The sequence below is a fragment of the Pseudophryne corroboree genome, chromosome 12 (genome assembly GCF_028390025.1).
Source record: "Pseudophryne corroboree isolate aPseCor3 chromosome 12, aPseCor3.hap2, whole genome shotgun sequence".
Taxonomy (NCBI): domain Eukaryota; kingdom Metazoa; phylum Chordata; class Amphibia; order Anura; family Myobatrachidae; genus Pseudophryne; species Pseudophryne corroboree.
In genome coordinates this window covers 127,545,771-127,573,567 of record NC_086455.1, presented here as the reverse complement: position 1 = coordinate 127,573,567, position 27,797 = coordinate 127,545,771, and the positions used below count along the sequence as shown (strand labels likewise).

The 27,797-nt window shown below is 49.5% G+C and overlaps 1 protein-coding gene across 2 annotated transcripts in view; it reads left to right on the top strand.

The window, feature by feature from the left end:
• Nucleotides 1-6,172: 6,172 nt before the first annotated feature.
• The window catches only part of DCAF5 (DDB1 and CUL4 associated factor 5), a 145,572-nt gene continuing 123,947 nt past the window's right edge, over nucleotides 6,173-27,797 (top strand). The window contains exon 1 of one of the 2 annotated variants that reach the window (XM_063948007.1): nucleotides 6,173-6,243. Coding sequence is in view for 1 of the 2 variants with exons in the window: in XM_063948006.1 (XP_063804076.1) it covers nucleotides 14,244-14,451 (208 nt within the window). In the remaining variant the exon portion in view is untranslated. Of the gene's footprint in view, nucleotides 6,244-13,230; nucleotides 14,452-27,797 lie in introns of those variants that run through there. The other variant, XM_063948006.1, reaches the window with a different exon arrangement.

Below are 27,797 nucleotides of genomic sequence, written 5' to 3'. Positions count from 1 at the left end.
AGTCCTAAAGATTTTACTTTTGTGCCCTGTCTCCTGCGGAGCCGCTAATCCCCATGGTCCTGACGGAGTCCCCAGCATCCACTTAGGACGTCAGAGAAATATAATAACACAGTTGTAATTTCAATAAACTCTGTAATTTATTTTGTTTAAAAGGGGTAGATTAGTAAAATATTAAAAGGCTTAATTGATTAATACCGGTATTAGATAAACAGACAAAACATACAAGACAAGACAAACATGTAAAGCAATCCCTGTGGGTACACTTGCTTGCGGTTTACCCCACCGGGAAACAAATTCCTCTGAATAAGAACAATGTCTCTGTAGGGTGCACTATTTAATAAGTGCTCGTTTTAGCCTATGTTCATAAATGGCAGTCTGGTGGATGCAGGGGTTAACAGTGGTGTGATATGGCCAGGATCTCTCCTAGCGTATTCAAAACACAGTCCTGTAATCTTGATCCCTGTTTTGGAAGTGTAGTAACGTCCTTGCTGAACGATGCAGCGATGGTGCTGTCTGCCGGCAGACAACCGTCCGTTTGGCTCCGTTGTATCTTGCTTCCGGGCGCTGTAAGGAGCGGGATCGATAGCTCCGCGATCTACGCGTTTCACCTGGTAAGGCTTCGTCAGGTTTGCGGTGTCTCTGGAGCCCTGGACACTGCAGCTTGTCGGCGGAGGGGTGAGTATACGTGAATTGCTACTTATCCCAGCTATACAGTGCATCAAACCGATGATATGTATATTGATAAGTGACCATTCGCTTTCTTTATAAATAGACCCCACAGCCTGTAACATGTCAGTAAGGAGCTAATTGGTTGGTACATTATCACCGTGCTACTTATCATTCTCCAAGGCTTGATAAATGGGGGCCTTAGTGTCAAAATGCGGGATGTGTATTTTTTATTGCACAGTGCACAGAGGTTGGTAAAGTTGTGCTGAGATGAGCAGGGAAAGAGAAGACTGATGAGCAGTGCATACAGTGGTCCTGGAGAGGTGCTGAAACCCCCCCCCCCCCCCCCTCCCCAGCTACAAAGGGATTGTGCACACTGTAGGCGCGCTTTGCAAAAAAAGGGTCGTAGTCTCAAAAAATATCCACAATTTAAATTATGTAGAGCTGCCCCCAGTACAGATGCCCCCCTGTAGTTATGCCCCCAGTATAAGCTATCCCCAGTAGTTATGCCCCCAGTAGAAGCTGCCCCCAGTACAGATGCTCCCTGTAGTTATGCCCCCAGTAGAAGCTGCCCCCAGTACAGATGCCCCCTGCAGTTATGACCCCAGTAGAAGCTGCCCCCTGTAGGAGGTGCCCCCAGTAGAAGCTGCCCCCTGTAGTTATGCCCCCAGTACAGCTGCCCCCAATACAGATGTCCCCATTAGAAGCTGCCCCCAGTACAGATACCCCCTGTAGTTATGCCCGCAGTAGAAACTGGCTCCAGTACAGATGCTCCCTGTAGTTATGCCCCCAGTAGAAGCTGCCTCCTGTAGTTATACCCCCAGTAGAAGCTGCCCCCTGTAGTTATGCACCAGTACTGATGCCCCCAGTAGAAGCTGCCACCAGTACAGATGCCCCCTGTAGTTATGCCCCCAGTAAAAGCTGCCCTCTGTAGTTATACCCCCAGCAGAAGCTGCCCCCAGTACATATGCCCCCTGTAGTTATGCCCCCAGTACAGCTGCCACCAGTAGAAGCTGCCCCCAAGTAGCGCCGCTTCACACACACATAAAGAAAATAAAAAAACACACAATACTCACCAGCCCAGCTCCTGCTTCTGGACTGCTGACCTCCACCTGGCCGCCCGCTCCTCGGATCTATGGGAGAGATGTCATGATAGGTGTTGGTGTCCGCTGGTAACACAACCTCAGCGGGTGCCCGGCATCCCCATGCGGCTCACATTCTGGGTTAGGTGAGTCCGAGGAGGCGAAACGCAGTTCCGCCCCGTTCGGCTCACTTTAACCTCTGCTGATGAGTGTCACGGGATAGGGGACACTGGGATATTTCAGGAATGGGGGTATTGTGATATGTCAGAAAATGGGGTGCACACATTGATAAGGAATCAGAGCGCAGACTGATATGTTGGGAAATTAGGGGTGGAAGCACTTTAAGACGTTGGGGAAACGGATAACCGTTATCTATTAGGAATTAGCTGGCCCCCATTGACATGTCAGGGAATAAGAAGGCATATTAATGACCCTATTTAGCACGGATTGCAGATTCTGATAAAAAGCAGAATCTGCAATCCCATCTGTAGCATGCTGGCCCACCCAACATGCTAAATTCCGCCCGCAGCTGCGTTCGCAATCCAACTGAGATGCGATCGTAATAGGATTGCGGTTGCAGCAATTGTGGAAGACTCCCTGCAGTCAGGCTGCATATGCAGGAGGTCCACTGCCATTTTCTTGGAGCGGCTGCGTGTGACATCATGCAGCTGCCCGATAAAACGGTCCAGTGCACCTGCATTGGCCAGACTACTCCCCTGCAGGATGCAATCGCACTGTGACTTCTAGCGCATGCGCTCTGCGGCCACATCACATGGCCAGTTCAGAGAAAATTGTTTGCAATTTTCTCAAAGCCGCGATCCAACCTGATAACCTCAATTGGCAGGTTACATCTTGGGGATAATTCATATTTGTGGATATCGCCCATGGGTGTTATTGGGGATTATGCCACAACTATTTCATGATAAACAGGCCCCATAGTAAGATGTCAAGGGATGTGTGGGCACATAGTGCAGTATCAGGGAATGTGTGGGCACATATAGTGAGGTGACAGGAAATATGGGGCGCATAGTGAAGTGTCAGGAAATGTAAGTGCACACAATACAATCTCAGGGAATGTGGGGGCGCATAGTACAGTGACAGGGTATTTGGGGGCACATAGTATGGTGACGGTATGTTGTGAGGGCACATACTGTAGTACAGTAAGAAGATATGTGGGGGAGCATAGTACAGTGACAGGGTATGTGGGGACACAGTACAGTATCAGGATGAGGGGGCACACAGTACGGTGATGGGATGTTGGGGTTGTACGGTGACAGAGTATGTGGGGGCACACAGTACGGTGACGGGATTTGGGAGGAACACAGTACAGTTACATGGGATTTGGGGGCACACAGTATGGTGGGGATCCGGTCTCTAGTACGACAGTAACAAAGTCGACACTATCTAGGTCGACCACTATTGGTCAACAGTAACTAAGTCGAGAGTTTCTCTAAATCGACAGGTCAAAAGGTCGACATGAGTTTTTCACGATTTTTTTAGTTTTTTTTTAACCTTTTCAGACTTAACAATCCACGTGGACTACGATTGGAATGGTAATAGCGGTAGCGGAGCGAGGCACCTTGCCCGAATGCGAGGGAACACTGTGCACTAATTGGGGTTCCCGGTCACCGTACGAAGAAAACGACACCAAAAAATAAGAATTTACTCACCGGTAATTCTATTTCTCGTAGTCCGTAGTGGATGCTGGGAACTTCGTAAGGACCATGGGGAATAGCGGGCTCCGAAGGAGGCTGGGCACTCTAGAAAGATCTTAGACTACCTGGTGTGCACTGGCTCCTCCCACTATGACCCTCCTCCAAGCCTCAGTTAGGTACTGTGCCCGGACGAGCGTACACAATAAGGAAGGATTTTGAATCCCGGGTAAGACTCATACCAGCCACACCAATCACACCGTACAACTCGTGATATGAAACACAGTTAACAGTATGAAACAATAGAGCCTCTCAACAGATGGCTCAACAATAACCCGATTTAGTTAACAATAACTATGTACAAGTATTGCAGATAAACCGCACTTGGGATGGGCGCCCAGCATCCACTACGGACTACGAGAAATAGAATTACCGGTGAGTAAATTCTTATTTTCTCTAACGTCCTAGTGGATGCTGGGAACTTCGTAAGGACCATGGGGATTATACCAAAGCTCCCAAACGGGCGGGAGAGTGCGGATGACTCTGCAGCACTGAATGAGAGAACTCCAGGTCCTCCTCAGCCAGGGTATCAAATTTGTAGAATTTTGCAAACGTGTTTGCCCCTGACCAAGTAGCTGCTCGGCAAAGTTGTAAAGCCGAGACCCCTCGGGCAGCCGCCCAAGATGAGCCCACCTTCCTTGTGGAATGGGCATTGACAGATTTTGGCTGTGGTAGGCCTGCCACAGTATGTGCAAGCTGAATTGTACTACAAATCCAACGAGCAATAGTCTGCTTAGAAGCAGGAGCACCCAGCTTGTTAGGTGCATATAGGATAAACAGCGAGTCAGATTTTCTGACTCTAGCCGTTCTGGAAACATATATTTTCAGTGCCCTGACAACGTCTAGCAACTTGGAGTCCTCCAAGTCCCTAGTAGCCTAGGCACCACAATAGGCTGGTTCAGGTGAAACGCTGACACCACCTTTGGGAGAAACTGGGGACGAGTCCTCAATTCTGCCCTATCCATATGGAAAATCAAATAAGGGCTTTTACAAGACAAAGCCGCCAACTTTGATACTCGCCTGGCAGAAGCCAAGGCCAATAACATAACCACCTTCCACGTGAGATATTTCAGATCCACGGTTTTTAGTGGTTCAAACCAATGTGATTTTAAGAAACTCAACACCACGTTGAGATCCCAAGGTGCCACAGGAGGCACAAACGGGGGCTGACTCTGCAGCACTCCTTTTATAAATGTCTGAACTTCAGGTACTGAAGCTAGTTCTTTTTGAAAGAAAATCGACAGAGCCGAGATCTGTACCTTAATGGAACCCAATTTAAGGCCCATAGTCACTCCTGCTTGCAGGAAATGCAGAAATCGACCTAGTTGAAATTCCTCTGTTGGGGCCCTTTCGGGCTCACACCATGCAACATATTTTCGCCATATGCGGTGATAATGAGTTGCTGTAACCTCTTTCCTGGCTTTAGTAAGCGTAGGAATGACTTCCTCCAGAATGCCCTTTTCCTTCAGGATCCGGCGTTCAACCGCCATGCCGACAAACGCAGCCGCGGTAAGTCTTGGAACAGACAGGGCCCCTGCTGCCGCAGGTCCTGTCTGAGTGGCAGAGGCCATGGGTCCTCTGATATAAATTCTTGAAGTTCTGGGTACCAAGCTCTTCTTGGCCATCCACGAGTATCGTTCTTACTCCTCGCCTTCTTATTATTCTCAGTACCTTTGGTATGAGAGGCAGAGGGGAGAACACATAAACCGACTGGTACACCCACGGTGTTACCAGAGCGTCCATAGCTATCGCCTGAGGGTCCCTTGACCCGGTGCAATATCTTTTATAGCTTTTTGTTGAGGCGGGACGCCATCATGTCCACCTGTGGCCTTTCCCAACGGTGTACAATCCTATTGGAAGACTTCTGGAGGAAGTCCCCATTCTCCCGGGTGGAGGTCGTGTCTGTTGAGAAGATCTGCTTCCCAGTTGTCCACTCCGGGAATGAACACTGCTGACAGTGCTAACACATGATTTTCTGCCTATCGGAGAATCCTTGTGGCTTCTGCCATCGCCATCCTGCTTCTTGTGCCGCCCTGTTGGTTTACATGGGCGACTGCCGTGATGTTGTCTGATTGGATCAGTACCGGCTGGTTTTGAAGCAGAGGCCTTGCCGGCCTCAGGGCATTGTAAATGGCCCTCAGGTCCAGAATATTTATGTGTAGGGAAATAACCTGACTTGACCAAAGTCCCTGGAAATTTCTTCCCTGTGTGACTGCCTCCCAGCCTCAAAGGCTGGAATCCATGGTCACTAGGACCTAGTCCTGTATGCCGAACCTGCGGCCCTCTTGAAGATGGGCACTCTGCAGCCACCACAGTAGAGATACCCTGGTCCTTGGAGACAGGGTTATCAGCCTATGCATCGGAAGATGCGATCCGGACCACTTGTCCAACAGGTCCCTCTGAAAAGTTCTTGTATGGAACCAGGGGCGGATTGGGACGCCGGGACACCATGCCAGTTCCTGGTAGGCTGGCCCCTTTGTCCCCTCAGAGGGCTGACTTTCTCCTCCACCAGGCCGGCTACCGCGATCGGAGCTTAGCTCCGATCGGGTAGCGCTGAGAAACAGTCCCCTTTCACAGTCTGTTTAGCTGCAGGCTGTGTAGAGCTGCTCGTACTCGGTGGGCTGTCAGTGTGCAGCACTTCCTCACTGTAAGCCCCGCCCTCTTCATGACGTCGGGCGGGGCGGGATCAGCACTCTGCACAGCAATGTCTGCTTCCATTTAACTACACACTACAGAGACTTAGAGAACTATAGGAAGATGTGAGGCAGAAGAAGAAACTAGCAGTGAGTACAGTAAGCTGCAGTGCAGAAAGGTATAAGGATAAGTGAGAGTGAAGAGAGGAATGTGACTTAGGAATGACAGTGGAGGGAAAGAAAAGACTAGCCTGAGGCAGCAAAGAAAAGTAGGTGATAGAGAAAAGAAAGCTAGTGAGATGCTCTGTGTATAGTGAGATGCTCTGTGTGATGCTCTGTGTGTAGTGATATGCTCTGTTTGTAGTGAGATGCTCTGTGTGCAGTGATATGCTCTGTGTAAAGTGAGATGCTCTGTGTGTAGTGATATGCTCTGTGTGTAGTGAGATGTTCTGTGTGTAGTGAGATGCTCTGTGTAGTGATATGCTCTGTGTGTAGTGAGATGCTCTGTGTATAGTGAGATGCTCTGTGTGTAGTGATATGCTCTGTGTGTAGTGAGATGCTCTGTGTATAGTGAGATGCTCTGTGTGTAGTGATATGCTCTGTGTGTAGTGAGATGTTCTGTGTGTAGTGAGATGCTCTGTGTAGTGATATGCTCTGTGTGTAGTGAGATGCTCTGTGTATAGTGAGATGCTCTGTGTGTAGTGATATGCTCTGTGTGTAGTGAGATGCTCTGTGTATAGTGAGATGCTCTGTGTGTAGTGATATGCTCTGTGTGTAGTGAGATGTTCTGTGTGTAGTGATATGCTCTGTGTGTAGTGAGATGCTCTGTGTATAGTGAGATGCTCTGTGTAAAGTGAGATGCTCTGTGTGTAGTGAGATGCTCTGTGTATAGTGAGATGCTCTGTGTGTAGTGATATGCTCTGTGTGTAGTGAGATGCTCTGTGTAAAGTGAGATGCTCTGTGTGTAGTGATATGCTCTGTGTGTAGTGAGATGTTCTGTGTGTAGTGAGATGCTCTGTGTGTAGTGATATGCTCTGTGTGTAGTGAGATGCTCTGTGTATAGTGAGATGCTCTGTGTGTAGTGATATGCTCTGTGTGTAGTGAGATGTTCTGTGTGTAGTGAGATGCTCTGTGTAGTGATATGCTCTGTGTGTAGTGAGATGCTCTGTGTATAGTGAGATGCTCTGTGTAAGAGGTTAGAAAAGAGTCAAGGTCAGTATGTTATGTGACAGATGAGAAAGGAAGAAAAGTGAGTGAGAGATGATCTAGAAAAGAAAGGGAGAGTAAATGAGAATAAAGACTAAAGAGAAAGGTGAGGCTTCAAAGAGCGTACCGAGTAAAGAAAAGGGGTATAGGCAGATTGGCATGCCGGGATGCCGGACCAGATGCCGTTTGACTGGTCCGGATGTCCCCTCAGTGACCGCCGTTATCACTCATGCTGGCCGGCTGCCGTGAGTGGTGTTTAGCTCCGATCGCGGCAGCGTTAACCTGAAGCTAACTGAGAGATGGCCGCCAGCTGAGCTGCTGCGCATGTGCATATATATAAACAAATCCAGAAGCCCGGCATTCCATATATCACCATTACTTAGCTGGTTTCCCGCAGTAGAAGGATATACAGTATGCGACAGACAGCGACACTCCACGCCGCAATAATGAACACCGCACAGGAGGTAAGTTTCAACGTTTCATTGGCTAAACATATATGATGTCCTGATGAAAATGCCATATATTATGTTAAGGCATTGAAACGTTGAAACATACCTCCTGTGTGGTGTTCATTATTGCGGTGTGGAGTGTCGCTGTCTGTCACATACTATATATATATACTATATATATTTTATTATCAACGTTTCAAGGCCGAAAATAACGTGCTTTACCTGGGGCAATGCGTATAATGTGCTCTGCCTGGGGTAAAGTGTATACCATTCTCTACCTGGCACAAAGTGTAGACGTGCTCTATCTGGCGGAATATGTATAACTTGCTCTACCTGGCGCAGTGTGTATAGGAGGTTCTATCTGGTGCAATGTGTATAAGCGGCACTACTGTGTGGTGTAATGTGAATTGTCGGTATTATGTGGCCATGCCCCTTCCCCCACGAAGCCACACCCCTAAAATTTTGCAACGCTCCTGCGGCGCGCACTCTCCGTGCTTTCTATAGTCATGCTTTCTGAGCAGTAATCCCTCCCACTCGACAGACTCCACCCCCTCAACAGCCCCCCCACCCTTTATGAGGGCTGCTTCCATAAATTTCCCTGGCTGGTTTTAAATCCCAATCCACCCCTGTATGGAACCTGCCTAATGGGATTGCTTCGTAGGAAGCTACCATTTTTCCCAGGACTCGCGTGCAATGATGCACCGCTACCTATTTTGGCTTCAGGAGGTCTCTGACTAGAGATGACAACTCCTTGGCTTTCTCCTCCGGGAGAAACACTATTTCTGGTTTATGTCCAGAATCATCCCCAGGAACAGTAGACGTGTCATAGGAACCAGCTGTGACTTTGGACTGTTTAGAATCCAACCATGCTGTTGTAGCACTTTCCAAAATAGTGCTACCCCGACTACCAACTGCTCCTTGGACCTCGCCCTTATAACGAGATTGTCCAAGTACGGGATAATTACAACTCCCTTTTTTTGAAGGAGTATCAACATTTCGGCCATTACCTTGATAAAACACCCTCGGTGCCATGTACAGTCCAAACGGCAGTGTCTGGACTTGGTAACGGTAATCCTGTACCACAATCTGAGGTACTCCTGGCGAGGATGGTAAATGGGGACATGCAGGTAAGCATCCTTGATGTCCCAGGATACCATGTAATCCCCCTCGTCCAGGCTTGGAATAACCGCCCTGAGCGATTCCATCTTGAACTTGAATTTTTGTGTTCAAGGATTTTACATATAAAATGGGTCACACCGAACCATGCGGTTTCGGTACCCCAACCCGTGTGGAATAGTAACCCCGTCCTTGTTGAAGTAGGGGCACCTTGAGTATTACCTGCTGGGAATACCGCTTATTAATTGCCTCTAGCACAGCCTCCCTGCCTGAGGGAGTTGTCAGCAAGGCATATTTTAGGAAACGGCTGGGGGGAGACATCTCGAATTCCAGCTTGTACCCCTGAAATACTACTTGAAAGAAACAGGGATCCACCTGTGAGCGAGCCCACTAATTGCTGAAATTTTTGAGACGGCCCCCCACCGTACCTGGCTACACCTGTGGAGCACCCGCGTCATGGTGTGGCCTCACAGGAGGCGGGGGAAGAATCTTGATTCTGGGAACAGGCTGACTGGTGCAGCTTTTTTCCCTCTACCCTTGTCTCTGTACAGAAAGGAAGCGCCATTTGACCCGCTTGCTTTTCTGAAGCCGAAAGGACTGTACCTTTGTCTGTGAGGAAACCTGAGGTAAAATTATTTCTTCCCAGCAGTTGCTGTGGATACGAGGTCCCAGAGACCATCCCCAAATAATTCCTCACCCTTATAAGGCTCTCTATGCGCTTTTTAAGTCAGCATCACCTGTCCAGTGACAGGTCTCTAATACCCTCCTGACAGAATGGACATTACATTTATTTTGGATGCCAGCCGGCAAAATATCCCTCTGTGCATCCCCCATATATAAGACGACGTCTTTAATATGTTTTTATGTTTGCCAACTAGTATCCCTGTTTGACAGGGTCACCGACCACGCTGCAGCAGCACTATCTGCAGGTCTCAGTCTAGTACCTGAGTGTGTAAATACAGACTTCAGGATAGCCTCCTGTTTTTTATCAACAGGTACCTATTAAAGTGGCCGTATCCTAAGACGGCAGTGCCACCTTTTTTGACAAACGTGTGAGCGCCTTATCCACCCTAGGGGATATCTCCCAGCGTAACTTATCCACCTGGCGGGAAAGGGTACGCCATCAGTAACTTTTTATAAATTACCAGTTTCTTAACGGGGGAACCCACGCTTTCACACACTTCATTTATTCATCTGATGGGGGAACAAAACACTGCCTTTTTTTTCTCCCCAAACCTAAAACCCATTTTTAGAGGTGCTTGGGTTAAAGTCAGAAATGTATAACACATTTTTTATTGCCGGGATCACGTCACGGATGTTCCTAGTGGATTGTGTATATGTCTCCACCTTGTCGACACTGGAGTCAGACTCCGTGTCGACATCTGTGTCTGCCATCTGAGAGAGCGGGCGTTTTTGAGCCCCTGATGGCCTTTGAGATGCCTGGGCAGGCGCGGGCTGCGAAGCCGGCTGTCCCACAGCTGTTACGTCATCCACCCTTTTATGTAAGGAGTTGACACTGTCGGTTAATACCTTTCACCTATCCATCCACTCTGGTGTCGGCCCCACAGGGGGCGACATCACATATATCGGCCTCTGTTCTGTCACCATATAAGCCTCCTCATTCAACATGTCGACACAGCCGTACCGACACACCGCAGACACACAGGGAATGCTCTAAACGAGGACAGGACCCACAAAAGCCCTTTGGGGGGACAGAGTAAGAGTATGCCAGCACACACCAGAGCGCTATATATATACAGGGACTAACTGAGTTATGTCCCTAATAGCTGCTTTTTATATAATATACTGTATACAGTGCCAATTTTAATGCCCCCCCTCTCTTTTCCCTCTTACTGTACTGTAGAATTGCAGGGAAGAGCCAGGGAGCTTCCTTCCAGCCGAGCTGTGAGGGAAAAATGGCGCCAGTGTGCTGAGGAGATAGGCTCCGCCCCTTTTTCGCGGCCTATTCTCCCGTTTTTTATGGAATTCTGGCAGGGGTATTTACCTCATATATAGCCCCTGGGGCCATATATTGAGGTATTTTAGCCAGCCAAGGTGTTTTTATTGCTGCCTCAGGGCGCCCCCCCCAGCGCCCTGCACCCTCAGTGACCGGAGTGTGAAGTGTGTGAGAGGAGCAATGGCGCACAGCTACAGTGCTGTGCGCTACCTTGGTGAAGACAGAGTCTTCATGCCGCCGATTTTCCGGACCATCTTCTTGCTTCTGGCTCTGTAAGGGGGACGGCGGCGCGGCTCCGGGACCGAACATCAAGGCTGGGCCTGCGGTCGATCCCTCTGGAGCTAATGGTGTCCAGTAGCCTAAGAAGCCCAATCCGGCTGCAAGCAGGCGAGTTCGCTTCTTCTCCCCTTAGTCCCTCGCTGCAGTGAGCCTGTTGCCAGCAGGTCTCACTGAAAATAACAAATTCTAAGACTATAACTTTCTAAGAGCTCAGGAGAGCCCCTAGTGTGCATCCAACCTCGGCCGGGCACGAAATCTAACTGGGGCTTGGAGGAGGGTCATAGTGGGAGGAGCCAGTGCACACCAGGTAGTCTAAGATCTTTCTAGAGTGCCCAGCCTCCTTCGGAGCCCGCTATTCCCCATGGTCCTTACGAAGTTCCCAGCATCCACTAGGACGTTAGAGAAAACCCATAAAAAACTCATGTCGACCTTTTGGCCTGTCTACCTAGAAACCCTGTCGACCTAGTTACTATCGACCAATAGTGGTCGACCTAGTTACTATCTACCTTCCATACCACACCCGTATGGTGACGGGATTTGGGGGCATACAGTACGGTGACAGGGGATTTGGGGGACACATAGTTTAGTAACAGGGTATGTGGGTACACAGTACGGTGATGGGATGTTGGGGTCGTACGCAGAGGCGGATTGGCCATAGGGCTTACAGGGAAGATTCCCGGTGTCCCGACGCACCTGTGGGGCCTGTTTTGTTTGAGGACATGTGGTCCTTTTTATAGACATAATGAATAAGATGCAAAATAATTTGCATATATGAAAATTACTTTGCTACTTAGCCTGTGATTGCAGATGATCTAGTGTATGCTCTGTCTGCCTGCTTGCTGACATATAAGATTGAGAGAATAGTGATTGGGATACGGTTGGTGTAATAAGCAAGAAAATATATCTTTCTAAAGAATGATATAGTTTCCTAAATTCTGAAGGTGTATCCTATAATGTGCTCATAGTATTTAATTTTATTTCTTTTTAACTTCCACCTTGATGCTGGACATGCCCACTATCTGGAAAGTCTTGGGGGGAGGGTGCTGCTGCCATGGCCCATGGCTAGACCTTACACCTCTGGTGCTGTCCATGTGGGGCCACAAGTACAAATTTTTCCAGGTCCGCTTTTTGTTCCCAATCCGCCCCTGGTCGTACGGTGACGGTATGTAAGGATACACAGGGGTTAATTCCAAGTTGATCGCAGCAGGAATTTGGTTAGCAGTTGGGCAAAACCATGTGCACTGCAGGGGAGGCAGATACAACATGTGCAGAGAGAGTTAGATTTGGGTGGGGTGTGTTCAATCTGCAATCTAAATTGCAGTGTAAAAATAAAGCAGCCAGTATTTACCCTGCACAGAAACAAAATAACCCACCCAAATCTAACTCTTTCTTCACGTTATATCTGCCTCCCCTTAAGTGCACATGGTTTTACCCAACTGCTAAAAAATTTCCTGCTGCGATCAACTTGGAATTACCCCCACAGTACGGTGACGGGATTTGTAAGCACACATTACGATCACAGGGATTTGGGAGGCACATAGTACAGTTACATGGGATTTGGGGGCACACAGTACGGTGTCAGGGGATTTGGGGGACACATAGTTTAGTAACAGGGTATGTAGGTACACAGTACGGTGACAGGATGTAGGGGCATACAGTAACAGGGTGTGAGGGCACACAGTACGGTGACAAGGGATTTGGGGGCACGCAGTAGAGTGACAGTGGATTTGGGGGCACACAGTATGGTGACAGGGTGTGTGGTGGCACATAGTACCACACAGTACAGTGACAGGGTGTGTGGTGGCACATAGTACCACACAGTACAGTGACAGGGTGTGTGGGGGCACACAGTACAGTGACAGGGTGTGTGGGGGCACACGGTACGGTGACAGGGTGTGTGGGGGCACACGGTACAGTGACAGGGTGTGTGGGAGCACACAGTACCACACAGTACAGTGACAGGGAGTGTGGGGGCACACGGTATGGTGACAGGGTGTGTGGGGGCACACAGTACAGTGACAGGGTGTGTGGTGGCACATAGTACCACACAGTACAGTGACAGGGTGTGTGGGGGCACACAGTACAGTGACAGGGTGTGTGGTGGCAGATAGTACCACACAGTACAGTGACAGGGTGTGTGGTGGCAGATAGTACCACACAGTACAGTGACAGGGTGTGTGGTGGCAGATAGTACCACACAGTACAGTGACAGGGTGTGTGGGGGCACACAGTACGGTGACAGGGTGTGTGGTGGCACAGTACCACACAGTACAGTGACAGGGTGTGTGGTGGCAGATAGTACCACACAGTACAGTGACAGGGTGTGTGGGGGCACATAGTACCACACAGTACAGTGACAGGGTGTGTGGGGGCACATAGTACCACACAGTATGGTGACAGGGTGTGTGGGGGCACACAGTACAGTGACAGGGTGTGTGGGGGCAGATAGTACCACACAGTACAGTAACAGGGTGTGTGGTGGCAGATAGTACCACACAGTACAGTGACAGGGTGCGTGGGGGCACATAGTACCACACAGTACAGTGATAGGGTGTATGGTGGCAGATAGTACCACACAGTACAGTGACAGGGTGTGTGGTGGCAGATAGTACCACACAGTACAGTGACAGGGTGTGTGGGGGCACACAGTACGGTGACAGGGTGTGTGGTGGCACAGTACCACACAGTACAGTGACAGGGTGTGTGGTGGCAGATAGTACCACACAGTACAGTGACAGGGTGTGTGGGGGCACATAGTACCACACAGTACAGTGACAGGGTGTGTGGGGGCACATAGTACCACACAGTATGGTGACAGGGTGTGTGGGGGCACACAGTACAGTGACAGGGTGTGTGGGGGCACACGGTACGGTGACAGGGTGTGTGGGGGCACACAGTGATGTCCTCTGACAGTTCGGGTACCCGGAGCTCCTGCTCTCAGTGTCTGTGTTGTTGTGCCTGGCTTGTGTACTAGTTCCTGGGGACAGTGACAGGGGGAGGAAGCGGAGGATCAGCTGAGGGAGGAGGAGGAGGAGCTCCGCTCGGCCCCGCAAGTTGAGCCTAAACAGCTCGGTGGTGCCTGTGCCTATGTCTGCATGAGGAGCCCCGGACCCCTCGGCGAGCTCGGCCATTAAGCTGCCGCTATGAGAAGGGACAGGGGATGCGGCATGAGGTCGGTGGTGAGCTTCCTGTCCCGGAGAGGCCTGCACGGAGACCCCCTGCTGAAGGAGGACTTCCAGAGGAGGAGGCTGCAGGCCTGCAGAAACCTGTACAAGAAGGACCTGCTGGGCCACTTCGGCTGTGTCAATGCCATCGAGTTCTCCAACAATGGTGGCAGCATGCTGGTGTCAGGCAAGTGTCACCCGGGAATCTGTAGCAGCTGCCCCGGGCACGCAGTTACCTGCTATCTGCCCGGCCGCACCCCGATACATAGCGCCTCCCTATAGCCACCCCGCCGTACTGCCGTCATCCCGGTGCCATGCACGGCAGCTGTGCGACTGCCACATCCAGGCCAGGAGATTATAACCTCGGCCTGCCCGGGGTTGCCATTTACCTTAGTGGCTGGTGCCAGGGGGAGGGGGTTATAATCTACCCAGCAATAACCAAGCCCCTATAGCATGCAAATTTGAGGATTAGGTTCTGCAGAACCTTTCTAGATGTCAGTACTGTGTTCTAGCAGAGCTTGTCAAGAGGTTCTGCAGCAGCCAGTTCCTGTAGCTTCTGCGGTTGGGATGTGTTAGAAGTGGGGTACAAGGGCCATACCATACACAATGTGCTGTTGCCTGTCATTTTGGTGCTGATTATGAGTTGTACACAAGTCCACATGCGGACGGATCCCACGGATATCTGCAAATTGCGCATGCACCCTAGAGAGCAGTCACAGAGTGCGCCTGCACCGCACCATACATACGCACACAGGTGATAGAGTGCGGTCAGATTTACCCGCCTGTTGACCAACCACTTTTTCTGAGAAATGTGTGTTTTTGTGCCACCACCAAGCGATCACATGGAACCGATCCGTGTCGTGGGCTCATAGGCTGACTTGCGTAGGCGTGAGTGGCATGCGTATGGCGATGGGATGCCTGTTTCTGATGGATCTTTTACACCCAATACTAATGATTGGTTCTAAATCGGAGTGGGAGAAGGGAACTTCTGACGTCACTAGGGGAGGAGACACGTCATCAGGGGGAGGAGCTACGGCCGAACGTGGTACCCGAAAAGTATGCTTGCCACGCTTCGGGCACGGTGGCTCGCTCCGCTTCGCTCGCCACCTGATTACTAAAGGTAATAGTTGGTGGCGTGGATAGTAGAGGAACTATCCTGCTGGCCTAGCTCCTCCCACTTGTGTCATGGCTCCTCCCCCTGACGTAAAAGGTCCCTTAGGCCACTTAAATCTAGCATCAACCCGATATTAATGATGGCTGTAGACGGAAAACAGTGGGTGGCACAGCCTTCTGCACAATACAATGCTCTACTTGCATTGGCAGTAAGTAGGCTGCCAGTGCCATACGGAAAAGCAGCGCAGAAGTCCTTTTATATCCGTACTTTCATAGGATGCAGCGTTTTCCTTCTGTTATATCGTTGTTATAGGCCCTACACACTGGCCGATTTTTTGAAACATATGAACGATCTCGTTCATAAATGAACGAGAACTCGTTCATATCTTTCAGTGTGGAGGCTCCAGCGATGAATGATGCGCTGCCCCGCGCTCGTTCATCGCTGGTCCCCCGTCGGCTGTGCATGCAGGCCAATATGGACGATCTCGTCCATATTTGCCAGAACTTGAATGGAGCCGCGTGACGGGGGGAGTGAAGAAACTTCACTCCCCCCGTCACTGCCCCCCGCCGCCGGGTCGCTCATCGGCCGTATCCGCCGTCGGGCAGCTCGGCGGCGGGTCGGCCAGTGAGTAGGGCCCTTTAGGATATAGACAAGCTGTAAAGCAAGAACTGCCTGGTTACATAGTGATTACGCTACCTACCTGTACATTAGAAGGGTTGTCACAGGATTTTGGCAGAATATTCCAGCTTTACTTTTCACTGAAACATTCGTAAACAAACATAACATAGATGTCCTGCTGTATATAACCCAAACAATCACAGTGCTTGATAGTAGAAGTGCTTATACAATGCTAGAAACTGCATTTCTTTATATTTTAATTATTATGTACTGCATTTAATTTCTATATGGGTAGAGGGATTTGTGGAAAGTATACACCGAACTTGAGAGCTGAGTCTGAGGTGGAGGAAAGTAATATAACAAGTAACCTTGCACCCAAAACAAACCATGTAGCAATGCAAGGGGTGCAAATACAAATATTATTTATTTCTCTAACGTCCTAGTGGATGCTGGGAACTCCGTAAGGACCATGGGGAATAGCGGGCTCCGAAGGAGGCTGGGCACTCTAGAAAGATTTATGACTACCTGGTGTGCACTGGCTCCTCCCACTATGACCCTCCTCCAAGCCTCAGTTAGATCTTGTGCCCGGCCGAGGTTGGATGCACACTAGGGGCTCTCCTGAGCCCTTAGAAAGAAAGTATAGATTTAGGTTTTTTATTTTCAGTGAGACCTGCTGGCAACAGGCTCACTGCAGCGAGGGACTAAGGGGAGAAGAAGCGAACTCGCCTGCTTGCAGCCGGATTGGGCTTCTTAGGCTACTGGACACTATTAGCTCCAGAGGGATCGACCGCAGGCCCAGTCCTTGGTGTTCGGTCCCGGAGCCGCGCCGCCGTCCCCCTTACAGAGCCAGAAGCAAGAAGAGGACCGGAAAATCGGCGGCAGAAGGGCCTTTGAAGAAGTCTGATGTGACGAAACGCGTTGGGTTCCCTGCAGTGACCCCCTTGCCTATTTTAAAGCTAAGTTTTTTACCTTGCTACCTTTTTACCTGATTCGGATATTATTTGACCTTTTATGTATTTTATCTATATGTGCTATTAAAACTGTTTGTTCGATTTTATATTTTTTGGCTCATGAATCATAAGCTTTTAACATTAATTATTTGCATATTTACACAACATTAGTCGCCGGTACCCTTATCCCTCCACTATATCTTTTCTCTGGCAGCACCGTACTAGTGTTGCACTCTTAAGGGGTGGCTGACACCTCTAACAAGGTGGTTGTGTTTTTTATACCTTTTTATTACATCATATATCTTTTTATTACAACATATATACAAGTTAGTACTGAGATTATACCCCACAAGTGGCGCTGTATCACCCTTTGCAATACAATTATTGTATATACAAGCAGCTATGGGGGAAAATTCACTCAGTTATAGTGTTAATCCCCACATTATATAGCGCTCTGGTACTGGTGCTGGCATACTCTCTCTCTGTCTCCCCAAAGGGCTTTGTGGGGTCCTGTCCTCAGTCAGAGCATTCCCTGTGTGTGTGCGGTGTGTCGGTACGGCTGTGTCGACATGTTTGAGGAGGAGGCTTATATAGTGACGGAGCAGATGCCGATAAATGTGATGTCGCCCCCTGTGGGGCCGACACCAGAGTGGATGGTTAGGTGGAAGGTATTAACCGACAGTGTCAACTCCTTACATAAAAGGGGGGATGACGTAACAGCTGTGGGACAGCCGGCTTCTCAGCCCGCGCCTGCCCAGGCGTCTCAAAGGCCATCAGGGGCTCAAAAACGCCCGCTCATTCAGATGGCAGACACAGATGTCGACACGGTGTCTGACTCCAGTGTCGACAAGGTTGAGACATATACACAATCCACTAGGAACATCCGTGACTTGATCCCGGCAATAAAAAATGTGTTACACATTTCTGACATTAACCTCTAAAAATGGGTTTTTATGTTTGGGGAGAAAAAGCAGGCAGTGTTTTGTTCCCCCATCAGATGAATGAAGTGTGTGAAAAGCGTGGGTTCCCCCTGATAAGAAACTGGTAATTTCTAAAAAGTTACTGATGGCGTACCTTTTCCCGCCAGAGGATAAGTTACGCTGGGAGATATCCCCTAGGGTGGATAAGGCGCTCACACGGTTGTCAAAATAGGTGGCACGGCCGTTTTAGGAACAGCCACTTTGAAGGTACCTGTTGATAAAAAGCAGGAGGCTATCCTGAAGTCTGTATTTACACACTCAGGTACTAGACTGAAACCTGCAGAGCGTGCTGCTGCAGCGTGGTCGGTGACCCTGTCAAACATACTAGTTTGCTAACATTAGAACATATTAAAGACGTCGTCTTATATATGAGGGATGCACAGAGGGATATTTTGCCGGCTGGCATCCAAAATGAATGTAATGTCCATTCTATCAGGAGGGTATTAGAGACCTGTCACTGGACAGGTGATGCTGACTTTAAAAGGCGCAAAGAGATTCTGCCTTATAAGGGTGAGGAATTATTTGGGGATGGTCTCTGGGACCTCGTATCCGCAGCAACAGCTGGGAAGAAATATTTTTACCTCAGTTTCCTCACAGACTAAGAAAGCACTGTATTATCAGGTACAGTCCTTTCGGCTTCAGAAAAGCAAGCGGGTCAAAGGCGCTTCCTTTCTGTACAGAGACAAGGGAAGAGGGAAAAAGCTGCACCAGTCAGCCTGTTCCCAGAATCATAATTCTTCTCTCGCTTCCTCTGAGTCCACAGCATGACGCGGGGGCTCCACAGGTGTAGCCAGGTACGGTGGGGGGCCGTCTCAAAAATTTCAGCGATCAGTGGGCTCGCTCACAGGTGGATCCCTGTTTCATTCAAGTAGTATTTCAGGGGTACAAGCTGGAATTCGAAATGTCTTCCCCCCGCCGTTCCTCAAATATGCCTTGCCGACAACTCCCTCAGGCAGGGAGGCTGTGCTAGAGGCAATTAATAAGCTGTATTCCCAGCAGGTAATACTTAAGGTGCCCCTACTTCAACAAGGACGGGGTTACTATTCCACACGGTTTGGGGTACCGAAACCGCATGGTTCGGTGTGACCCTTTTTTATATTTAAAATCCTTGAACACATACATGAAAAAATTCAAGTTCAAGATGGAATCGCTCAGGGCGGTTATTGCAAGCCTGGACGAGGGGGATTACATGGTATCCCGGGACATCAAGGATGCTTACCTGCATGTCCCCATTTACTATCCTCGCCAGGAGTACCTCAGATTTGTGGTACAGGATTACCATTACCAAGTCCAGACTCTGCCGTTTGGACTGTACATGGCACCGAGGGTGTTACCAAGGTAATGGCCGGAATGATGATACTCCTTCGAAAAAGGGGAGTTTTTAATTATCCCGTACTTGGACAATCTCCTTATAAGGGCGAGGTCCAAGGAGCAGTTGCTAGTCGGGGTAGAACTATTTTGGAAAGTGCTACAACAGCACGGTTGGATTCTAAACAGTCCAAAGTCACAGCTGGTTCCTACGACACGTCTACTGTTCCGGGGGATGGTTCTGGACACAGACCAGAAATAAGTGTTTCTCCCGGAGGAGAAAGCCAAGGAGCTGTCATCTCTAGTCAGAGACCTCCTGAAGCCAAAACAGTTATCGGTGCATCATTGCACGCGAGTCCTGGGAAAAATGATAGCTTCCTACGAAGCAATCCCATTCGGCAGGTTCCACGCAAGAACTTTTCAGGGGGACCTGTTAGACAAGTGGTCCGGATCACATCTTCAGATGCATCGGCTGATAACCCTGTCTCCAAGGACCAGGGTATCTCTACTGTAGTGGCTGCAGAGTGCCCATCTTCAAGAGGGCCGCAGGTTCGACATACAGGACTAGGTCCTAGTGACCATGGATGCCAGCCTTTGAGGCTGGGGGGCAGTCACACAGGGAAGAAACTTCCAGGGACTTTGGTCAAGTCAGGTGACTTCCCTACATAAATATTCTGGACCTGAGGGCCATTTACAATGCCCTGAGTCAGGCAAGGCCTCTGCTTCAAAACCAGCCGGTCCTGATCCAATCAGACAACATCACGGCAGTCGCCCATGTAAACTAACAGGGCGGCACAAGAAGCAGGATGGCGATGGCAGAAGCCACAAGGATTCTCCGATGGGCGGAAAATCATGTGTTAGCACTGTCAGCAGTGTTCATTCCCAGAGTGGACAACTGGGAAGCAGATCTTCTCAGCAGACACGACTTCCACCCGAGAGAGTGGGGACTTCATCCAGGAGTCTTCCAAAGGATTGTACACCATTGGGAAAGGCCACAGGTGGACATGAAGGCGTCCCGCCTCAACAAAAAGCTATAAAAGATATTGCGCCAGGTCAAGGGACCTTCAGGCGATAGCTGTGGACGCTCTGGTAACACCGTGGGTGTACCAGTCGGTTTATGTGTTCCCCCTCTGCCTCTCGTACCAAAGGTACTGAGAATAATAAGAAGGCGAGGAGTAAGAACGATACTCGTGGTTCCGGATTGGCCAAGAAGAGCCTGGTACCCAGAACTTCAAGAAATTATATCAGAGGACCCATGGCCTCTGCCGCTCAGACAGGACCTGCTGCAGCAGGGGCCCTGTCTGTTCCAAGACTTACCGCGGCTACGTTTTGATGGCATGGCGGTTGAACGCCGGATCCTAAAGGAAAAGGGCATTCTGGAGGAAGTCATTCCTACGCTGATTCAAGCCAGGAAAGATGTAACTGCAAAACATTATCACCGCATATGGCGGAAATATGTTGCTTGGTGTGAGGCCAAAAAAGGCCCCAACAGAGGAATTTCAACTAGGTCGATTTCTGCTTTCCTACAAGCAGGAGTGTCTATGGGCCTAAAATTAGGCTCCATTAAGATACAGATCTCTGCTCTGTCGATTTTCTTCCAGAAAGAATTAGCTTCAGTACCTGAAGTTCGGACATTGTAAAAGGAGTGCTGCATATTCAGCCCCCGGTTGTGCCTCCAGTGGCACCTTGGGATCTCAACGTGGTGTTGAGTTTCTTAAAATCACATTGGTTTGAACCACTAAAAACCGTGGATCTAAAATATCTCACGCGGATAGTGGTCATGTTATTGGCCTTGGCTTCGGCCAGGCGTGTATCAGAATTGGCGGCTTTGTCATATAAAAGTCCTTATCTGATTTTCCATATGGATAGGGCAGAATTGAGGACTCGTTCCCAGTTTCTCCCTAAGGTGGTATCAGCTTTTCACTTGAACCAACCTATTGTGGTGCCTGCGGCTACTAGGGACTTGGAGGATTCCAAGTTACTGGCCTTGAAAAATTATGTTTCCAGGACGGCTAGAGTCAGGAAAATTGACTCGCTATTTATCCTGTAAGCACCCAACAGGCTGGGTGCTCCTGCTTCTAAGCAGACTATCGCTCGCTGGATCTGTGACACGATTCAGCAGGCGCATTCTGCGGCTGGACTGCCGCATCCTAAATCAGTGAAAGCCCATTCCACAGGGAAGGTGGGCTCATCTTGGGCGGCTGCCCGAGGGGTCTCGGCTTTACAACTTTGCCGAGCTGTTACTGGGTCAGGGGCAACACACGTTTGCAAAATTCTACAAATTTGATACCCTGGCTGAGGAGGACCTTGAGTTCTCTCATTCGGTGCTGCAGGGTCATCCGCACTCTCCCGCCCGTTTGGGAGCTTTGGTATAATCCCCATGGTCCTTACGGAGTTCCCAGCATCCACTAGGACGTTAGAGAAAATAAGATTTTACTCACCGGTAAATCTATTTCTCGTAGTCCGTAGTGGATGCTGGGCGCCCATCCCAAGTGCGGATTGTCTGCAATACTTGTAAATAGTTATTGCTAACTAAAGGGTTATTGTTGAGCCATCTGTTGAGAGGCTCAGTTGTTTTCATACTGTCAAACTGGATATAGTATCACGAGTTGTACGGTGTGATTGGTGTGGCTGGTATGAGTCTTACCCGGGATTCAAAATCCTTCCTTATTATGTCAGCTCGTCCGGGCACAGTGTCCTAACTGAGGCTTGGAGGAGGGTCATAGTGGGAGGAGCCAGTGCACACCAGGTAGTCATAAATCTTTCTAGAGTGCCCAGCCTCCTTCGGAGCCCGCTATTCCCCATGATCCTTACGGAGTTCCCAGCATCCACTACGGACTACGAGAAATAGATTTACCGGTGAGTAAAATATTATTTTTTGTGCATTCAGGGTAAATACTGGCTGCTTTTGCATGTAGTCCACAATTGCTGGATAACTTCATTTGTACACTGCAGTTTAGATGGGAGTTTGAGCCTACCCTTTCAGACCTATGTCCCTTTTTTGGTAAGGGACGCAGATTACCGAAATTCGCAAACGAATGATTTTCGATAACCTGTTCATAGGCAGCGGCCGCAATGCAAGTGCCCTCACAGTGCGTTCCCGGATGGATGCAATCACACTATGGCATTGATACAGTGTTGCGGGGGCGTGGTCTGGACAATGCAGGCGTCTCCAGACCATTTTAGGGGCAACTGCGTTATCTCACACGCGGCTGGTGCTAGAAACAAAATGGCAGCACTATGCCCGCATACGCAGCGGGTCAACCTTATTTACTTATTCTGCAATGCGATCGCAGTTGATTTGCAATCGCATTGCAGGACGGACACTAGTATGCTGGGCAGCCTTGCCCTGGCTGGGCGGCCCCCAGCATGCGATCATCAGCTTTTTAGCAGAATCTGATACTGAATAGGGTCCTAAATCCCAATTCTGAGCCGAGTTAATGCACACAGTCTCAACCCGCCAGTGGATCCGGCAAGTGCCGGGACCGGCACAAACACCTCGGTGCGACCGCGCATGCGCAACCCCCCAGCTTCTCTGGACTGCATGGGCTGTGGCCCATACAAGCTGGATAGAGCTGACGATCAGACATGGAGTGGCTTCCTACAGGAAGCCAGCTCTCTGCTAATCGCAGCCCAGTCTGGTAGTCCCGGAGGGAGGATCACCTCCCAATGGGACTATCTGTAGTGTCTGTGACTGATAGGACTTACAATAGGGAGTCACCGCTAGTCATAGTGAAGCCAGTGCAGTCTCGGATCGCATCTAGCTTGACTGACACTGATCGGAGTGGCGGATTTTACCTGGGGAAGAGGGGGGGCTACAGTCCATAGGTAAAATCCGCCACTGGACAGGACCATATAGAAAGATGTTAGTAGCGAAAAAGGAAAGTACTGGAGGTTTTAAACAGTGTCAAATGGCTGATTTTTGCACTCTTTATTAATTTAATTTATGTATTTATGAAGTTTCTTATATAGTGCAGCATATTCCGTTGCGCTTTACTATTAGAACAGTAATTGAACAAAACTGGGCAAAAACTGACAGACATAGAGGTAGTTGAAAAATGATAGCCAACAAGTGTTTTTTCAGCAAATTAAGTTCTTTCCAGAAATGCGAGTTTGGAATTGGATTGCAAATGAAATTCGCAATGCACATTCGCTATAAGACCTGCTCACAGGGCCCAACTCGCACCTAATTAAGTTGACCCCTTAGAATTGAACTTATTTTGACTGAAATGACTAGATGTTGCCACAGTTTGCAGTCATTTTGTGCAAATGGTAGCTCCCACAGACTTGTTCTTAATCTCCTATATAATTGCCCAGATCTGTCACTCTGTGACTGTGTGGATAACGTTGGGAGTGGCCAGGAGCTCTCATTGGGTTAGCAGGAGGTCTATCACACCAAGTCCGAAGCTGATTGGGCGAGAAATGCCCTTCCAAACAAGTTACATCCAATGAGAGGCTCTGCCCTTTGGCTGCACTGTGTGTTCCCAGAGCAGGATTAACAATGGGGCTGATGAGCAGCTCCAGGTCCACACCCCAAAATAGTCCCACTGCATCTGCAGCAACACACCCTCCAACAATGTACACATAAAAATCGTGGCAAATTCAAAACTTTCCCTATACTTTCAATGGAAGTTTGGAGAGCCAACAATCAGTACAGACCATAAAAAAAAGGTCCTGTACCTGCCAAAAAGGTGCAGCTGGAGGGTACGCCACTGCATCTGCAGCAAGTCTCTGCGCTGTAGATAGAGGAAACAAAAAATAATTTCTCTGATGTCCTAGTGGATGCTGGGTACTCCGTAAGGACCATGCGAATAGACGGGCTCCGCAGGAGACTGGGCACTCTAAAATAAAGATTAGGTACTATCTGGTGTGCACTGGCTCCTCCCTCTATGCCCCTCCTCCAGACCTCAGTTAGAATCTGTGCCCGGCCAGAGCTGGGTGCTCCTAGTGGGCTCTCCTGGGCTTTTAGTAAAGAAAGTATTTGTTAGGTTTTTTATTTTCAGTGAGATCTGCTGGCAACAGTCTCACTGCTACGTGGGACTGAGGGGAGAGAAGCGAACCTACCTGCTTGCAGCTAGCTTGTGCTTCTAAGGCTACTGGACACCATTAGCTCCAGAGGGTTCGAACACAGGGCCTGACCTCGATCGTCCGTTCCTGGAGCCGCGCCGCCGTCCCCCTTGCAGAGCCAGAAGACAGAAGAAGACGACGAAATTGGCGGCAGAAGACTCCTGTCTTCATTAAGGTAGTGCACAGCACCGCAGCTGTGCACCATTGCTCCCGGCACACTTACACACCCCAGTCACTGTAGGGTGCAGGGCGCTGGGGGGGGCGCCCTGGGCAGCAATTATATTACCTTTTGGCACTAAAAATACATATATACAGTCTGGCACTGTATATATGTAAAAAAAAACGCCATTAACTTACACAAAACGCGGGACAGAAGCCCGCCACTGAGGGGGCGGGGCCTTCTTCCTCAGCACACCAGCGCCATTTTCCCTTCACAGCTCCGCTGGAAGCGGCTCCCCAGGCTCTCCCCTGCAGTATCCAGGTACAAGAAGGGTGAAAAAGAGAGGGGGGGCACATACATTTAGGTGCAAATAGGTCATATAAGGCAGCTATTGGGAAATCACTTATTGTAAGTGAAAATCCCTGTGTTATATAGCGCTGTGGTGTGTGCTGGCATACTCTCTCTCTGTCTCCCCAAAGGACTTTGTGGGGTCCTGTCCTCAGTCTGAGCATTCCCTGTGTGTGTGCAGTGTGTCGGTACGGCTGTGTCAACATGTTTGATGAGGAGGGTTACGTGGAGGCGGAGCAAGGGCAGAGAAGTGTTGTGTCGCCCCCGTCGGGGCCGACACCTGATTGGATGGATATGTGGAAGGTCTTAAACGACAATGTCAACTCCTTACATAAAAGGTTCGATGACACAGCAGCCTTGGGACAGCCGGGGTCTCAGCCCGCGCCTGCCCAGGCGACTCAGAAGCCGTCAGGGGCTCATAAACGCCCTCTGGCTCAGATGGTTGACACAGATGTCGACACGGAGTCTGACTCCAGTGTAGACGATGATGAGACACATGTACAGTCTAAAAAGGCCATCCGATGCATGATTACTGCAATGAAAAATGTATTGCACATTTCTCTAACGTCCTAAGTGGATGCTGGGGACTCCGTAAGGACCATGGGGATTAGCGGCTCCGCAGGAGACTGGGCACATCTAAAGAAAGCTTTAGGACTAGCTGGTGTGCACTGGCTCCTCCCCCTATGACCCTCCTCCAAGCCTCAGTTAGATTTCTGTGCCCGAACGAGAAGGGTGCACACTAGGTGGCTCTCCTGAGCTGCTTAGTGAAAAGTTAGTTTTAGGTTTTTTTATTTTCAGTGAGTCCTGCTGGCAACAGGCTCACTGCATCGAGGGACTAAGGGGAGAAGAAGCGAACTCACCTGCGTGCAGAGTGGATTGGGCTTCTTAGGCTACTGGACATTAGCTCCAGAGGGACGATCACAGGCCCAGCCTGGATGGGTCCCAGAGCCGCGCCGCCGGCCCCCTTACAGAGCCAGAAGCCTGAAGAGATCCGGAAAATCGGCGGCAGAAGACGTCCTGTCTTCAAAAAGGTAGCGCACAGCACCGCAGCTGTGCGCCATTGCTCTCAGCACACTTCACACTCCGGTCACTGAGGGTGAAGGGCGCTGGGTGGGGGCGCCCTGAGACGCAATAAAAATACCTTAAATGGCAAAAGATGCATCACATATAGCTCCTGGGCTATATGGATGCATTTAACCCATGCCAAAAATACAAAAAAAACGGGAGATAAGGCCGCCGATAAGGGGGCGGAGCTTATCTCCTCAGCACACTGGCGCCATTTTCCCTCACAGCTTCGTTGGAGGGAAGCTCCCTGTCTCTCCCCTGCAGTCACTACACTACAGAAAGGGTTAAATAAAGAGAGGGGGGCACTAATTAGGCGCAGTATAAACAATACAGCAGCTATAAGGGGAAAAACACTTATATAAGGTTATCCCTGTATATATATATATATAGCGCTCTGGTGTGTGCTGGCAAACTCTCCCTCTGTCTCCCCAAAGGGCTAGTGGGGTCCTGTCCTCTATCAGAGCATTCCCTGTGTGTGTGCTGTATGTCGGTACGTTGGTGTCGACATGTATGAGGAGAAAAATGATGTGGAGACGGAGCAGATTGCCTGTAATAGTGATGTCACCCCCTAGGGGGTCGACACCTGAGTGGATGAACTGTTGGAAGAATTACGTGACAGTGTCAGCTCTGTATAAAAGACAGTGGTTGACATGAGACAGCCGGCTACTCAGCTTGTGCCTGTCCAGACGTCTCATAGGCCGTCAGGGGCTCTAAAGCGCCCGTTACCTCAGATGGCAGATATAGACACCGACACGGATACTGACTCCAGTGTCGACGGTGAAGAGACAAATGTGACTTCCAGTAGGGCCACACGTTACATGATTGAGGCAATGAAAAATGTTTTACACATTTCTGATAATACGAGTACCACCAAAAAGGGGTATTATGTTCGGTGAGGAAAAACTACCTGTAGTTTTCCTGAATCTGAGAAATTAAATGAGGTGTGTGATGATGCGTGGGTTTCCCCCGATAACAACTGATAAAAATGTTATTGGCATTATATCCTTTCCCGCCAGAGGTTAGGGTGCGTTGGGAAACACCCCCTAGGGTAGATAAAGCGCTCACACGCTGGTAAGAACAAGGGCTCTACCCTCTCCTGAGATGGCCGCCCTTAAGGATCCTGCTGATAGAAAGCAGGAGGATATTCTAAAATGTATTACACACATACTGGTGTTATACTGCGACCAGCAATCGCCTCAGCCTGGATGTGCAGTGCTGGGTTGGCGTGGTCGGATTCCCTGACTGAAAATATTGTTACCTTAGATAGGGACAGTATATTATTGCCTATAGAGCATTTTAAAGATGCATTTCTATATATGCGTGATGCACAGCGGAATATTTGCCGACTGGCATCAAGTCTAAGTACGTTGTCCATTTCTACCAGTAGAGGGTTATGGACACGTCAGTGGTCAGGTGATGCGTATTCCAAACGGCATTTGGAAATATTGCCTTATTAAGGGGAGGAGTTATTTGGGGTCGGTCTTTCAGACCTGGTGGCCACGGCAACAGCTGGGAAATCCACGTTTGTACCCCAGGTCGCCTCTCATCATGAGAAGACGCCGTATTATCAGGCGCAGTCTTTTCGTGGACAAGCGGGCAAAAGGTTCCTCTTTTCTGCCCCGTGACAGAGGGAGAGGAAAAAGGCTGCAGAAATCAGCCAGTTCCCAGGAACAGAAACCCTCTCCCGCCTCTGCCAAGCCCTCAGTATGACGCTGGAGCTTTACAAGCAGAATCAGGCACGGTGGGGGGCCCGTCTCAATGAATTTCAGCGCGCAGTGGGCTCACTCGCAAGTAGACCCCTGGATCCTTCAGGTGATACTCAGGGGTACAAATTAGAATTCGAGACGTCTCCCCCTCGCCGTTTCCTAAAGTCGGCTTTACCAATGTCTCCTTCTGACAGGGAGATAGTTTTGGAAGCCATTC